Source organism: Orycteropus afer, unplaced genomic scaffold, assembly GCF_000298275.1.
Source record: "Orycteropus afer afer isolate SDZICR_OR568_19922 unplaced genomic scaffold, OryAfe1.0 scaffold00229, whole genome shotgun sequence".
Lineage (NCBI taxonomy): Eukaryota > Metazoa > Chordata > Mammalia > Tubulidentata > Orycteropodidae > Orycteropus > Orycteropus afer.
This window is the reverse complement of record NW_006921816.1, coordinates 1389824-1407628: the sequence shown is the minus strand read 5'-3', so window position 1 is coordinate 1407628 and position 17805 is coordinate 1389824. Positions and strand designations below refer to the sequence as shown.

At 38.1% G+C, this 17805-nt stretch overlaps 1 protein-coding gene across 1 annotated transcript in view; it reads left to right on the top strand.

Moving 5' to 3' along the window:
• Positions 1-6018, top strand: part of TRMT10A (tRNA methyltransferase 10A) — a 26930-nt gene extending 20912 nt beyond the window's left edge. The window contains exons 5-7 of the mRNA XM_007948854.2: positions 2903-3052; positions 4053-4158; positions 5750-6018. Coding sequence (XP_007947045.1) covers positions 2903-3052; positions 4053-4158; positions 5750-6018 — 525 coding nt within the window. The remainder of the gene's footprint in view (positions 1-2902; positions 3053-4052; positions 4159-5749) is intronic.
• Positions 6019-17805: the final 11787 nt, after the last annotated feature.

The following is a 17805-nucleotide window of genomic DNA, read 5'->3' as shown; positions in this document are numbered from 1 at the left end:
CAAGAATGGCCAGACTTCATCTCACCTATTTTGGTCATGTTGTAAGAAGGAACCATTCCCTGGAGAAGGATGTCATGCTTGGTAGGGTGGAGGGTCGACAAAAGAGGTGGAGGCCTTCAACGAGAAGGATTGACATGGTGGTTGCGATGATGGGCTCAAGTATAGCAGGGATTGTGGGGCTGGCGCGGGATCGGGCAGTGTTTCATTCTGCTGTGCATGAGGTCGCTATGAATCAGAAACAACTCGATGGCACTTAACAACAACATCATGATGTAGAATGCTGTCAGTGATACGAAATATCTATATCCCTGTAAGGAAGACTGCTTAGTAATACTGTTGTTCAAATTTATGCACCTACTACCTAAGCCATGGATGAAGAAATTAAAAATTTTTACCAACTTCTGCAGTCTGAAATTGACCAAACAGTCAGTCAAGATGGATGGGTGTTTATTGGTGATTGGAATGCAACATTTGGAAACCAAGAAGAATCACCAATATTTGAAAAATAGTTCCTTGGTGATGGAAATGACGTCAGAGATTGCATGATAGAATTTTGCAAGACCAGAGACTTATTCATTGCAAATACCATTTATCACCAACATAAATGGAGATTATGCACGTGAATATTTCAAAGAGCAGCTTGAGAAGACCAAGTAAATTATTATAATGAATGTGTAAAGGCCTGGAGTAAGAAAACCAAAAGGGAAGAACATGCTTGGCGTTTCTTGACCTGAAAGAACTAAAGAAAAAATTCAAGCCTTGGGTTGTAATATTGAAGGATTCTATGGAAAAAATATTGAATGATGCAGGAAACATCAGAAGATGGTGGAAGGAATACGCAGAGTCATTGTACCAAAAAAGAATTAGTTGATGTTCAGCTATTTCAGGAGGTAGCATATGATCAAGAACCAATGGTATTGAAGGAAGAAGTCCAAGCTGCACTGAAGGAATTGGTGAAAACCAACACTCCAGGAATTGACGAATACCCATTGACATGTGTCAAGAAACAGATGCCACACTGGAGGCACTTATTGGTCTATGCCAAGTAATTTGGAAGATAGCTACGTAGCCTACTGACTGGGAGAGATCTATATTTGTGCCCATTCCAAAGAAAGGTGAACCAACAGAATGTGCAAATTCTATAACAATATCATTAATATCACGCGCAAGTAAAATTTTCCAGAAGATAATTAAAAAACTGTTGTAGCAGTGTACTGACAAGAAACTTCCAGAAGTGCAAGTTGGATTCAGAAGAAGACGTGGAATGAGGGCTATCATTGCTGATGTCATATGAATCTTGGCTGAAAGCAAAGAACACCAGAAAGATGCTTACTTATGTTTTATTGACTATACAAAGACATTCAGTTGTGTGGATCATAACAAATTATTGATAACATTGAGAAGAATGGAAATTCCAGAACACTTAACTGTTCTCATGAAGAACCTGTACATAGACCAAGAAGCAGTCGTTTGAATAGAGCAAGGGGATATTGCATGGTTTAAAATAAGGAAAGGTGTATGTCAGGGTTGTATCCTTTCACAATACTTACTCAATCTGTATGCTGAACAAATAATCTGAAAAGCTGGACTATATAAAGAGTATGGCATGGATTAGAGGAAGAATTATTAACAACCTGCAATATGCAGATGGCACAGCATTGCTTGCTGAAAGTGAATATGACTTGAAGCACTTCCTGATGCAGATCAAAGACTACAGTCTTCAGTATGGATTACACCTCAACATAAAGACAATGAAAAGCCCCACCAATATGCAGCATTATGATAAACAGAGAAAAATTTTAAGTTGTTAGGGATTTCCTTTTACTTGGATCCACAGTCAACATATATGAAAGCAGCCTTCAGGAAATCAGACATCATATTGCACTGGGCAAATCCTCAAAAGACCTCTTTAAAGTATTAAGAATCAAAGATCTCACTTTGAAGACTAGGGTGCACCTGACCTAAGCCATGATGTTTTCAATTGCCTCATATGCACTTGAAAGCTGGACAGTGAATAAGGAAGACCAAAAATGAATTGATGCCTTTTGAATTGTGATGTTGGCAAAAAATACTGAAGAAGAAATCTGCCAGAAGAACAAACAAATCTGTCCTAGAAGAAGTGCAGCTGGAATGCTCCTTGAAAACTAGAATAGCCAGGCTTTGTCTCACCTCCTTTGGTCATGTTGTCAGAAGGAACCATTCCCTAGAGAAGGATATCATGCTTGGTAAAGTATAGGGTCAGCAAAGAATGGAAAGATCCTCAAGAAGATGGATTGACACAGTGGCTGCAACGATGGGCTCAAGCATACCAAGGATTGTGAGGATGGCATAGGACCGGGCAGTATTTTGTTCTGTTGTACATAGGGTCACTATGAGTCATGGTGGACTCACCACCCCTTAACAACAACAATAACATAAGTCTGTCCTGCTGACTCGAACTGGGTCTTTAACGAATAGATGGAAAGGAAGTAATAGAGATGGCATCTTGGCTGGATAACAATGTAACTATTTGTTGTGTTTGCAGGGTTAGAGCTATTAGAGCAAGTTGCTAAGGTAGGTTAATAACCAAATTTAGGAAACAATTATTAAGGAATTTTGTTTCATCATACAGGTAAAAGGAGTATTTTTAGAAATTGAGTCTTCCATCAGTATGTGGAAGTATATTGGAGAGATCTAAGGCCAGAAATGGAATAAAATTCGTAGGCTCTTTCAATAATTGAGAAGTTAAATGGTAAGGATTAGATTAGATAAGTAGTGGATTCTAAATGACACATAGTAATGATGTTCTTTCAAATTTCATTTCATGTATTTTTGGATGTGCTTGTCTTGTGAACAGAGAACAATTCCTTTTAGCCAACTTTCACAAAACCCTATTAATTAGTATTTCCCCTTGTGTCTTAAGGATATCCACATCAAGCCAGAGCACTACAGTGAACTCATAAAGAAAGAAGACCTGATTTATCTTACATCAGATTCACCCAATATACTGAAGGAATTAGATGAATCAAAAGCCTATGTGATTGGAGGATTAGTAGATCACAATCATCACAAGGTGCTTCTATTTTTGCTTTAGGTGTTGCTTAAAATTCATATATTACAGTTTCTCAGTAGTCCCCCAGATACCAGTGATGTTGTTGTTGTTATATGCCGTTGTAGCTGATCTTTATTGAGCACCTACTATATGTCAGTTACATTTCTTTCTAAGCAAAGAACTTCACATGTATTAGCTAGCTTAATCCTCACTAAGGAACTCTGGTAGCATAGTGCTTAAGGCACTTGACTGCTAACCAGAAGGCTGGCAGTTCACACCCACCAGCCACTCCTCGAAAGGAAGGTTGGGCAATCTACTTCTATAGTGATACTGCCTCGGAAACCTGAGGATGGGTCGCTATGAGTCAGATCTGACTCCACAGCACATAACAACAACAACAACAACAACAATCCTCACTAAAACCTAGTGAAATTGGTGCTGTTACCACCATTTTATAAATGAGGAACTTGAGTCAGAGAAATTAAGCCTCAAGTCAGTACTTAGTAGATGACCAAGCAGGGATTTGAAACCAGGCAGAATGCTCCAGAGTTCACATGCTTAAGCACTGTCTGTACTGAGAGAAGATGCTACTACTAATCAGGAAGTTACACCAAGTGCCCCAAATGTCTGACTGTAGTTACTATCAAGAGAATTGCCAGATTAGCAATGAAATGCATGCATGCACATACACATACTTAGAACTCTTCAGATAATACTCTCTGAACTAAAGCTGTTTTGAGGATTAGTTATCCTATCATAGACCTTAATTTAAAATAATTAATGTTCTAATTCAAGAACAAAGAGCTCTGGTGGCATGGTGCCTAAAGCATTTTACTGCTAACCAGAAGGTTGGTAGTTCAAACCCATAAGGCACTCCGCAGAAAGAAGATGGGACAACCTACGTTTGTAAAGATTTACTGCCTTGGACACCCAATGGGGCTTGCTATGGGTCGGAATCAATTCTATGGCAGTGATTTTGATGTAGTCTTTTTGAGTTCAAGCCACAGTGTCTTTGTTTTAGGGACTCACATATAAACAAGCATCAGATTATGGAATTGAACATGCACAGCTTCCACTTGGAAATTTTGTGAAGATGAATAGTCGAAAAGTTTTAGCAGTTAATCATGGTAAGTTATAAAGGGGTGGGTACAATGAAAATATGTATGCCTAAGTGAACTATGGGAGCTCTGGTAGCAGAGTACCTAAGGCACTTGTCTGCTAATCAGAAGGCTGGCGGCCAGTTCAAACCCACCAGCCACTCCTCGGAAGGAAGATGAAGTAATCTACTTCCGTAGTGATACTGCCTCGGAAACCCAAGGAGGGGTCACTTTGAGTCGGGTCAGACTCGACAGCACATAACAACAAGTGAACTATGTGAAAAAGAACATTACATTTAAGTTTCAGACAGTGGAAAATACTACACCTTGCCAGAAACAAAATTGTAAAAAATAATCATTTATACTTTGGGAGCTCTGGTAGCATAGTGGCTAAAGCACTTGACTGCTAACCAGAAGGCTGGCGGTTCAAACCCACCAGCCACTCCTCGGAAGGAAGGTTGGGCAATCCTACTTCCGTAGTGATACTGCCTCGGAAACCCAAGGAGGGGTCGCTATGAGTCGGGGGCGACTCGACGGCAAATAACAACAACAACAACAACATACTTTGTTTAAATTATAGAAATTATGCATATTTATTTTAGAAAAGTTTTAAAATGTAGGAAAGTATAAAGAAAAATAAACAAGCTATAATCTCACTTTTTTCAGATGCTTGATGGTAGCTTTTAGGTATGCTTCAAGCCAGTTTTTTATGCTGATGCAGTATTTATTACATAATTAGATTCTTACTCTATTGCATACAGTTTTATGATAGCAGATTTTTTCCATTTATCATATATTTTTATTTCACTGAATAATTATTAATGGGTAGTCTATTATATCATAATTTATTTTGTGATGTACAATAATTTAACCTTTTTGCTATTACTGAATATTTTTTTTTCTTTTTGCTATTGCTAATAGACATCTTATACCTAAGTTTTGTTTTTTTTTTAATTTGAGGGAAATTGTAATATATAATTATTTATTGAGCTATTATTGTATGATAAATACTGTCTATGTAGCAGGCCCTAACATATTACAGAAATGTAATTATTTATCCAAAGAATGAAATGAACTTATTATAAGATCTTTGATATACAGTAGAAATTACTTTTCCACAAAGTAATTCAAATTAAACCTTCAAAAGTGTATTAAGGTGAGTGTTCCTTGGAGACAGTATTAATAGTCTTTATTCCTAATATTTTTTAAAAAAAAAGCTAGCAAGAAGCTTCCCAGACTAAGTGGCTCTTTACAGGACATATAGAAGAAATTTAGATTAATGCTAGGCACTTTTTTTCCTAATTTTATATCAGCACATGTGTGAAAGAAATAAAGAACTAGGAAGGAAAGTACAAAGGTCCTCTGTTGATTATAATTGATTAGGATTGTAAGCCCTGAGTGCTTAAGAATGGAATTGAGGAAAAGTGATAAGGATGGTGCCAGACTTCAGGGTCTTGGGGAAAATGGTCCCTGACAGCATGTAGGAGAAGGAAAAAATACAATCAAGTAGTTATTAAGACAGACTAGCACTCCCAACACAAAGGTAATGGATTTTAAAAGACAGTATACGACGTGGTGGTGAATGTGGCTGAGTAATGTGTGGAGTTTGTTCTTATTACAGTGTTTGAGATTATTCTGGAATACCTGGAAGCAAGAGACTGGCAAGAGGCATTTTTTACTATCTTACCCCAACGTAAAGGAGCTGTTCCCACAGAAAAAGCTTGTGAAAGTTCTTCACATGACAAGAAATCTCCCAATGTTGAAGGTGGATTGGACAGTGATTCCAGTGAGGAGGAATACAGCAGAAATGAGCTGGATTCAGTCCATGAAGAAGAAAAGCAGGATGAAGAAAATAACACTGAGTCCACAGTGAACTCTGTACCACACTAGTGTCATCTAATTTTCTTTTAGTTTAAGAAAGAAAAAGAAATCGAGGTTGTTTGCTGAATGTTCAGAATTGGAAGAAAATTATATTTTTCCTTATTTCAGATTTTAAAAAAAAATTTTAAAGCTAAATGATAAATAACCCTTTAAACACTGTAAGGAAGCATTCTTTTCGGTTTTGCATAGGATGACTTAAATTTGTTTGTTTGCTTTTTAAATCATTTTTTAAGCCTGAGATAAGAGTTTCTAGGGACTGTTTCTTTATTACTATACCTTCATTCTTTCTCATGCACTGGATTGTATTCTTCAATGTGCCTTCTGTCCTTTCAGTTTTATCATATTGTGTTCATATCAGTGTGCTTCCTATCTATTGCATGTTTACTTGTAGGATGTGATACTCATAAATCTCCTGTGACTAGCAGAAGGCTCTATTTTGGCATTCCCCACTATTAGTTTGCAGATTTTATAGTTTAGTTACTTCAAAGGAATATAGTGATTTTAGGAATAATCAGGTTGATAGCTTCAATAACCCATTTCTTTTGGACTTTGGAGCCTATATCTGTTTATCCTTTGCCATACATTTTCACGGTTCTGAAATCATCACTGAAGAGGTGCAAATCTCCTTAATATATTTTCTTAGTCCCTGAGTGGTGGTGAATTATTTCAATTATAAAATTAATATTTGCAGGTTAAATGATTTTTAAAAGGCAAGTTTTAAAAAATTTTTATTGTGATTTGGGTGAAAGTTTACAGAGCAAATTCATTTTTGATGCAGAGGCTCACATACACTTTGTCTTATGACATCAACTGCAATTTCCCACAGTGCAAGAGCTCCCCTCCCACTTTCTCCCCAGAGTTACCTCTTCCCTGTGTCCTTCCTTCCCATGTGCTCCTGTCCCCGGAGCTATCTCCATGTGCATACACAGCACTTCTATTCTCCCATGATTGATTTCTCCAAGTAGTATATCTACTTAATGTAAATGTTCAGCTCATATGCCTGTCTTTTGTTTGTCTAGCAGCCATAAGAGTGGGTTGAATTCTAGACCTGAAGGGGGGATCTGGGGCCATAGTCTCAGGGATTCCATCAGGCTTTATCAGACCAGCAAACCTGGTCCCTTTTTTTTGTTTTCAATGATTTTGAGTTTTGTTCCACATTGTTCTCCCACCCTGTCCAGGATCTCCTATGTAGATCCCCCTCTGAGTCATTGACAGTGGTAGCCGGGCACCATCTATTTCTGGTCTGATAGTCTTATAAGCTGAGGATCGTGGTGTACCAGTTGCTTGGACTAATTGTTTCCATGAATCTTTGGTTTTCTTCATTCTTCTTTGCTCTAGACGAGGAGATACCCATTGTTGCATCTAGGGGGCCTCTTGCAAACTTTTAAGATCCCAGTTGCTACTCGCCAAAGTAGGATGTAGAGCAATGTTTTTGTATAGTATGTTATGCCACTTGAGCTTGATGTCCCCTGCGACCATGGTCCCGAGCTCACCAGTGCAATGACTTGCTCCCTTTGGATAACTGACTGGCCAAGAAGTGACTACAACCTTGTCCCTTTGTCAACTTTACTATATACCTGGAAATTCTTATAGAACATAAAAATACACTTCTAGAAACATTGTCTGCCAACCCTATGCATGGTCATGGGCACACTTCCCCCTGCATAGACATACCTAATCGTTCAGCCTGTCTACCCACCTATCCACCCATAGATCAATGTTTGCCGTTACTGACAATGCAGTACTGTATGACAAAAGGGTTCATCTTTGTTGTCTGTACCTCCCATGCAACTCTCTATGTCTTCCTCTTCCTCAATGCCACATATAGTAAAAGGCAATTACTTTTGAAGAATAATTTTTTTAGCTGAATTTAGAAAGAAACAACTCTTAGCAGCAATCCTTCCATATATATTCTTTAAAAATACCTGTTGGCTGTTGAACCATGAATAAAATTAACTTTTTATGTCCCATCTACTTACTACCATAATAATATTCAAGCTAATGTAAATGTATGTTTACGTAAGTGTGTATGAAAACATGAATAGATAGTATATATATTAGTTTGTCCACACCATGTATAGTTCTCACTTATTGATAATAACAGGATTAGGAGTTCTAGTGGTGCAGTGGTTAAAGCATTTGGCTGCTAACCAAAAGATTGATGGTTCAAAAACCCACCAGCCACTCCCTGGGGGAAAGGTGAGGTAATCAGCTTTATAGCCTTGGGGGAGGGGCTTTGTTTTCTTGTTTGAATAGGATTAAGTTGCCACGTATCCATATTATTTGCATGAGTGGTTGTGTTGAACACCGCTAAGATCAATTTCAATTTAATTTAGTGCAAAAATCCATAACTAAATATTTTTTATGGGAAAGTTGCAAGGGGTGCCAAAGAGAGTTGTTTTAATTATATTATTGTAGTTAGTTGCTATCAGGTTGATTTGAGCTCATAGCAATGCCATGTGTACAAAGTAGAACTGCTCTATAGAGTTCAAGGCTGTAACCTTTCGGAAGTAGATTTCTTTCAAAGTGCCTCTGGGTGGGTTTGAATTGCTAGCCTTTTGGTTAGTAGTCTAGTGCTTAATTATTTGTACCGTTATGTAAAGAAGTTAGTAATTAAGGTATACTAATTATTCTTTATCACAGCTAAAGTAAAGTATCAGGAGCCTTCATTAAGTTTGGGCAAAATAAGTTTCTGGTTTAACTCACTGGTATCTTAAATTACATATATATTAAAAAGTTTGCTGGATTTAGTGTTGATTTTCCCTGTTTCTTTTTGTTGCCTTATTCTTAGTAATCAATTATATATACCTGCTTTAAAGTAAGGTCTGTGAGCAAGGTATGTAAGTAAAGAAAAGCTCCTATAATTCTAGAGGAACACAGTTTTGTGTCTTAAGTCAAATGTTTCATATTCTGAGTAAATGCAGTTTACTAACATGAAATAGCATGCCTTTTACTTACGTTATATGAAGTAGGTCACAGTTTAATTTTGAAAGGAAGGGAAAACTCTTTACAGGTACAGGCAATTGTGGGGTTGTACACATTTGACTTAGGAACTACGACTTATGGTCAATTCCTCCTTGTCCTTTAATGTCATGTATACTTGACCTCACTTTGAAATGACTGAACTAACTCCTGTTCACAAGAAATTCATCACAGTCATCTTCACTTGCTGCATGCACAACTGTTAAATCAGTGGAAAGACTTCAAGCCCTTTCTTACACTGGCTAAACAAGAACTGTATGCACGTTTTCCAACTTACCTACAAATTCAATTTAAAGGCACACTTAGAAACAGATCTCATTATGTGGGGACTGCCTGTATTACGTAGTTTAATTTTCACTAATTGTAAAAGGCCTACATCTTATTCAGGCTGTTGTTAACAAGGAGAAGATAACAGTCTTTTTTGAAATAGTTTCTGTGGTATTTGAATTTTTTTGTTACATAATTTTTTAGTACTATTAAGCTTTTCCTCATTTTAATATATCCCTTTCTTGTTCAATATTGTTTTAGTTTATTTAGGTTCCTTTTTTAGTTATATTGGATTTGTATGCTCAAAAAGATATATATCTGTTGAAGTAATAAGTTATTTTTCTCATTTCATTTGTTTTAAAACCTTTGACCTTCATAAAGCAAGCCCATTATTATTATTTTTCTTTCCCTAAAAGGAAGGGGTAGATCTGAAATTCTTCAGTCTGATTTTCCAGTGACCAATATATTAACACTTGAAAATGCTCATAATTGAAGAAGCAAAAAGGAAAGTAATTCTACTGAAGAAATGTCTTTTGGAAGGTGAATGAACAATAATAAAACCCTTCAATTACTTACAATTACAAAATAAAGTAATATATCATTTCACTTTATAGATAGATTACTGAGATAATGTAGGTAAAAGGCACAACTTTTCTACAGAATGCTGAGAACATGTATGAATGTAAAATGATTTAAGAAAGAAAAAGAAGGAGAATGGCAGGGATTAAGAAATAGTGCTTATTCAACTTTGATCTCCATCAGCATACGGGTATTTATCTTTGTTTCCCCAGCTTATTGCCAGATAAACATAGTAGATACTTAATAAATGTGAAGAAGAAAACTAGTGACAGAATCAGTAGTCAGTGTGTTGAATGAAAAGAGTAGGGAATTGGGACTAGAGCTTAAATCTTCACGTTGCCTCGTATGACTTTGGGTAAACTATTTAACTTTTAACTCTTATAAGCTGGCAGTGTTTTTATATATATATATACACACACACACACACACACAAATAGGAAAGTTCATAATACCTGTCTCAGGGAGTAAGGAGGAATCAGAATATGCATGTGAATGATTGATTCTGGTACTCAGTATGTTTTTATTCCCATCTGTAGCATAGTTAAGAAGGTAAGGAGCTATGGTGTATGTTTCCTACCACAAAACTGTTAAAATAAAAATGAAGTACTATTCATCAGTCTGCTGGGAAATGGATTTTGAAAATGGTTTATTTTCTGAAAATTTCAAATAACAAGCGTTTGACTTGATGTTTATGACAATGAAAACATAGTGGTACAAATAAGTTGGCACAATGTATAATATAGGATTCTCATATGTTTGGCTCTTGGTGTTGTATTGGGGTTTGTTCAGCTCCCACCTAACAGGCCCTTGGCCACTTAGTCTTGGAGAGACACAGTTTCTGATGTCATTGCTTCCACTGCAGCCTGCTCATCTACATTAACTCAGCCCTTCCCTCCCCTAGGGTGAATGTTGGGTTCTATTCTTGTTGTTAGGTGACGTTGAGTCAGCTCCAACTCATAGGGACCCCATGTACAGGAGAACGAAACACTGCCCAGTCCTGTGCCAGCTTCACAGTCTCTGATATACCTGAGCCCATCATTGCAGCCACTGTATCAATCCTCTCATTGAGGGCCTTTTCTTTATTGCTGACCCTCCACTTTACCAAGCATGATAACTATTCTTGTTAGTTGCCATCAAGTCAGCTGTGACTCATGGTGACTTTATGTATAACAGAATGAAACATTATCCAATTCTGTGCCATCTTCATCATAATTGGTATCCCTATCCCATGGTTGTGACTATTGTGTCAATCCATCCCATTGAGGATTACCCTAATTTTCTTTAGTATGGTGTTGACCATGCCTTCTGTGGTGGGAAGTGTGCCAGTTCCTACATCGGTCCCATAACCCAGTTTCTCCCAGCACTCCCAGACTTGGCTGAAGCACCATACTACAAGGACTGGATATGGCAGCTCCAGATAACAGCTCAGAACACAGATTTAACAGCATATGGGAAAAACTTTGACCAATGAGAGACACAAATGGAAGGGAACTAGTGGATAAATTCATGTCCCTTCCTTTTTCAGATTGACTATTCTAAGGTACAGTATTTCTATACAGCCTGTTCTGAATGTGTCCTGTGACTGAGCAAACAGTTGATTCTGCTTGTAAAGCTATGGACAACTTGGTAATATTTCACTTTGTAGTTGCTTCTCCACTGTCTTTGCCTCCAACCATTTTCACTCAATTATGGTATTAGGAAGTTTCAACCACCAGTAAAAGCACCTAATTTTATTTTATTGTGATTTGGGTGAAAGTTTACAGAGCAAATTCACTTTCCATACAGCAGTTCACACACACTTTGTCTCATGACATTGACTACAATTTACTCCCATGCAACAGCTCCCCTCCCACTTCCTCTCAATAGTTACCTCTTCCCTGTGTCCATCCCTCCATGTACTTCTGCCCCCTGAGCTAAACAAGAAGCATAACAGTCAAGCATAAACAGCCCTTCTTTCTCCCATGATTATTCTCTCAAAGGAGGGTATCTACCTTAGGTAAATGTTCAGCTCATATGCCTGTCTATTGCTTGGCTGGAAGCCACAGGTGTTGGTTCAATTCCAGAGCTGAAGGGCAGCTAGGGGCTATATAGTCTCAGTGGTTCCACCAGGCTCTATCAGACCAGCAAACCTGGTCCCCCCGACCCTTTTTTTTCCTAAATCATTTTGAGTTTTGTTGCATATTGTTCTCCCTCTCTATCCAGGATATCCTACATAGATCCCCCTCCAAGTGGTTGACATTGGTAGCTGGGCACCATCTAGTTCTTCTGGTCTCATAGTCATAAAGGCTACTGATTGCATGGTGTACCAGTCGCTAGCTAATTCTTTCCACAATCTTTGGTTTTGTTCATTCTTCTTTGCTCCAGTTGAGGAGACACCCATTGTTGCATCTAGATGGCTGCTTGCAAGCTTTTAAGATCCCAGTTGCTGCTTGCCAAAATAGGAGGTGGAACAATGTTTTGTGTAGTATGTTATGCCAATTGAGCTTGATGTCCCCTGTGACTGTGGTCCTGAGCCCACAGATTCAACTACTCCTTCCCTCTGGGTAGCTGGCGTGACCAAGAAGTGACTACAACCTTGCCCTTTGTCAGCTCTACTATACCCCTGGGAATTCCTACAGAACATACCAATACACTTGTAGAAACATTGTCTGCCAACCCTGTACATGGTCTTGGGTACACTCCCCACTGCATGGACACACCTAATAGTTCAGCCTGTCCACCCATCTATCCACCCATATACCCATGTTTACCTTCACTGATAACGCAGTACTGTATGTGCAAAAGGGTTCATTTTTGTTTTCTACACCTCCCATGTACCTCTATGTCTTCCCCTTCCTCAGTGCCACCATGTTGATCACTCACACTTGGTACATTGCCCTTCTCTTTACCCAAATCAAGACTTATCTCTACCTATCTAACAGTGTTCCCTCCCCTCCCCTCCCACCCCTGGTAACCAACAAAGAAAATTTCCATATATAAACTTTTCCTTGACTTTTATAATAACAGAATAATACAATATTTGTCCTTTTGTGATTAACTTACTTCACTCAGCATAATGTCCTCCAAGTTAATCCACATTATGCAGTGTTTTGCAGATTCTGCATTATTCTTTATGGTTGCATAGTATTCCATTGTATATGTACCATCGTTTGGTTATCCATTCTTCAGTTGATGGACACCTAGGTTGTTCTCATCTTTTGGCTATTGTAAATAGTGCTGCGATGAACATGATGTGCATATGTCTGTTCTTGTCATGGCTTTCACTTCTTTAGGATATATACCTAGTAATATAATGACTGGGTCAAATTTTAATTTAGTTTGAAATTTTAATTTCAAAATTCTAATTCCAACTTTTTAAAGAATCACCATACAGCTTTCCACAGTGGTTGTACCATTTGGCAGTCCCACCAGCAGTGTATGAGAGTCCCAATTTCTCTGCAGCCTCGCCAGCATTTGTTATTTTCTGTCTTGTTGAACTTTGCTACTAGTGCTAGGTCAAGGTGGTATCTCACTGTTGTTTTGATTTGCATCTCTCTAATGGCTAATGATCGTGAGCATTTCTTCATATGTTTGTTGGCCGCCTGAATATCCTTCTTAGTGAAGTGTCTATTCATGTCTGCTGCCCATTTTTAATTGGCTTATTTGTCTTTTTGTTATTGAGGTGTTGGAGTTTTCTATAAATTCTAGAGATAAGTCCCTTGTCAGATGTGTCATTGCCAAATATTTTTTCCCAATCTGTAGGTTCTTTTTTGACTCTTTTGGAGAAGTCTTTGGAAGCACATACAAATATAACTTTCAGATGGTCCCATTCATCTAGTTTCTCCTCTGCTGTTTGTGCATTTTGGGTTATGCTTGATAGTCTGTTTATATCATATATTAGGGCTCCTAAATTTATCCCTAGTTTTTCATTGAGTTTTAGGTTTCACATTTAAGTCTTGGATCCACCTGGAGTTAGTTTTTGTGTATGGTGTGAGGTACAGATCTGGTTTCATTTTTCTGCAAATGGATATCCAGTTTTGCGAGCACCATTTATTAAACAAACGTTCTCTTCCCCATTTAATGGATTTAGGCCCTTTGTCAGCTGACCATAGGTTGTTGGATCTGTTTCTGGGTTCTCAATTCTATTCCATTGGTCTATGTTTCTGTCATTGTACCAATACCAGGCAGTTTTGACTACTGTGGCTGTATAGTAGGTTTTGAGATCCAGCAGTGTGAGACCTCCTACTTTGTTCTTCTTCTTCAATAGTACTTTGCTTATCCAAGGTCTCTTTCTTTTACATATAAAGTTAGTGACTGGTTTTTCCATATCCTTAAAAAATGTTGATGGGCTCTGGTTGGGATTGCATTGAATGAATAGATTGCTTTGGGTAGAATTGACATTTTCACAATGTTCAATCTTCCAATCCACGAGCATGGGATGTTCTTCCATTTATGTAGATCTCTTATGGTTTGTTGAAGTAGTTTTTTATAGTTTTCTTTGTAGAGGTCGTTTGTGTCCCTGGTAAGATTTATTCCCAACTATTTTATTTTTTTGTAGCTCTTGTAAATGGTAGACTTTGTTTTATCTACTTTGGTAATGTCGTCAGAAAGGACCAGTCCCTGGAGAAGGATATCATGCTTGGTAAAGTGGAGGGTCAGAGAAATGGGAAGGCCCTCAACAAGCTGCATTGACACAGTGGCTGCAATGATGGGGTCAAGCATAGCAAGCATTGTGAGGATGGTGCAGGACAAGACAGTGTTATGTTCTGTTATACATAGGGTCACTATGAGTCAGAATTGACCAGACAGCATCTAACAGCAGCAACAAGTTTTTGGAAATTTGTTACAGCAGTAATAGGAAACTAAAACTCTCCTTCACTCTCTTCCTCTTTTTACCAGTGGGATGCAGTTTGCAATGCATCCCTAGGTGATGATTTAACCACAAAATGGAAGGATCTTGGGTCTTTGAATAACAAAGTATAGAAATGTCATCTGCTGACTAGGGTCACACACTTTGGATCTTACATGAGAAAGAAAGAAACTTCCATGTTTGGATGATGATATTTTTAAGAACTTTTATCCCATTCCAATGAATACAAATTGTTGTGCCTCAGTTTTATTTTAAAAAGATGTGAACAAGAGTAGTGTTGTTGTTGTTGCTGTTGTTAGGTGCTGTCAAGTTGGCTGCAATTCATAGCAACTCCATTTGCAGTAGAACAAAACACTGCCTGGTCCTGCACCGTCCTCAGAATCCTTGCTATATTTGAGCCCATTTTTGCAGCCACTGTTGTCAGTCCATCTCATTGAGGGTCTTCCCCTTTTTTGCTTCCCTTCTGCTTTATCAAGCATGATATCCTTCTCCAGAGAATGGTCCCTTCTGACAACAAGACCAAAGTAGGTGAGACAAAATGTCCATTCTTGCTTCCAAAGAGCATTCTGGCTGCAATTCTTCCAGGACAGATTGGTTTGTTCTTCTGGCAGTCCACGGGACTGTCAGTATTCTTCAGTAACACTGCAGTTCAAAGGCATAAGTTCTTTTTTGGTCTGCCTTATTCATTGTCCAGCTTTCATATGCATATGATGTGATTGAAAATACCATGGCTTGGGTTGTTGTTATGTGCCGTCGAGTCGGACCCTACTCATAGCGACCCCTCCTTGGATTGCCGAGGCACACCCTATTCTTCAAAGTGACATCTTTGCCTCTTAACATTTTAAAGTGGTCTTTTGTGGCACATTTGCCTAGTGCAGTACAATATCTGATTTCATGACTGCTGCTTCCATGGATGTTGATTGTGGATCCAAATAAGATGAAATTCCTGATGACTTAAATATTTTCCCCATTTATCGTAATGTTGCTTCTTGGTCCAGTTGTGAGTATTTTCATTTTCTTTATGTTGAGGTGTAATCCATACTGAAGACTGTAGTCTTTAATCTTCATCAGTAAGTGGTTCAAGGCATCTTCAATTTCAGCAAGCAAGGTTGTGTCATCTGCATACTGCAGTTGTTACTGGTTCTTCTTCCAATTCTAATGCTGTGTTCTTCATAATGTCCAGCTTCTTGAATTATTTGCTCAGCTTACAGATTGAATGATTATGATGAAATGATACAACACTGATGTATACTCTTCTTGATTTTATTCCTTTGTGTTCTGTTCAAACTATACCTTCTAGGTTTATGTATAAATAAATTCCCATCCTTTGCAATGTTATCCATAATTTGTTATGATCCACACAATCAAATGCCTTTGTGTAGTCAAAAAAGCACAGGTAAACATCTTTCTGGTATTCTTTACTTTCAGCCAAGAGCCATCTGTCATCAGCAATGATATCCCTCATTCCATGTCCTCTTCTGAATTCAGCTTGAATTTCTGCAAGCCAGTCAATACACTGCTGCAACCATTTTTGAATTATCTTTAGCAAAAGTTTGCTTGTGTATGATATTAATGATATTGTTTGATAATTTCAACATTCTGTTGGATCACCTTTCTTTGGAATGGTCACAAATATAGATCTCTTCTAGTTCGTTAGCCAAGTAGCTGTCTTCCAGATTAGTTGGCATAAAAAATCAAGTGCCTTCAGCACTGTATCTGTTTGTTTAAACATCTCAATGGGTATTCCATCAATTCCTGGAGCCTTGTTTTTAGCCACTTCCTTCAGGGCATGTTGGACGACTTCTTTCAATACCATTGGTCCTTGATCATATGCTACCTCATGAAATCGTTAGACATCAACCAATTCTTTTTGGCACAGTGGCTCTGTGTATTCCTTCCATTCTCCTTTTGATGCTTCCTGCACCAGTCAGTATTTTGTCCATAGAATCCTTCAATATTGCAACTCAAGGCTTGAATATTTTCTTCAGTTCTTTCAACTTGAGAAATGCTATGTGTGTTTTTCTCTTTTGTTTTTATGACTTCAGGTCTTTGCACATTTCATTGTAATAACTGACTATATTTTCTTGAACTGCTCTTTGAAATCTTCTGACCAGCTCTTTTATCTTGTCATTTATTCCATTTGCATTAGTAACTCTTTATTCAAGACCAAATTTCAGAGTCTCTTCTGACATCCACTTTGGTCTTTTCTTCCTTTCCTTTTATTTTAAAGACTATTTGCCTACTTTCATGTATCATTTTCTTTTTTTATATAACTAGAAAAAATTATTGTGATTTGGGTGAAAGTTTACAGAACAAATTCATTTTCCGTACAGTAGTTCATACACATTTTATCTCACGACATTGACTACAATTCCCCACAATGTAACAGATCTCTTCCCACTTCCTCCCTATAGTTACCTCTTCCCTGTGTCCTTTCCTCCCATGCACTCCTGCCCCCTGAGCTATCTCCCTGTGCGAACACTGCCCTTCTGTTCTCCAATGACTGATAACACCAAGGAGTGGATCTACCTGATACAAATGTTCACTCCATATGCTTGTGTATTGTTTGGCTGGAAGCCACAGGAATGAGTTCAGTTCCAGACCTGAAGGGTGGCTAGGCACCTTAGTTTCAGGGGTCTCACCAGGCTCTATTAGACCAGCAAACCTGTTTTGTGTGTGTGTGTGTGTGTATGTGTGAATTTGAGTTTTTTCCACATTCTCCCATTCTATCCAGGATTTCTCACATAGATCCCGCTCCTAGGGGTTGACAGTGGTAGCCAGCCACCATCTAGTTCTGATCTCATGGTCATATAGGCTGAGGATCACATGGTCTACCAGTCCCTTGGACTAATTGTTTCCATGCATCTTTGGTTTCCTTCATTCTTCTTTGCTCTAGGTGAGGAGAGACCCATTGTTGCATCTAGATGGCCTCTTGCAAGTTTTTAAGCCCCAGTCACTACTCACCCAAGTAGGATGTAGAACAATATTTTTGTGTAGTATGTTATGCCAATTGAGTTTTATATCCCCTAAAACCATTGTTCTGAGCATGTACATGTTGTCCTACCACAACTCATCTGGTCTTCGGTCACTGGTATTCAGTGTGCCGAATCTATTAGGCT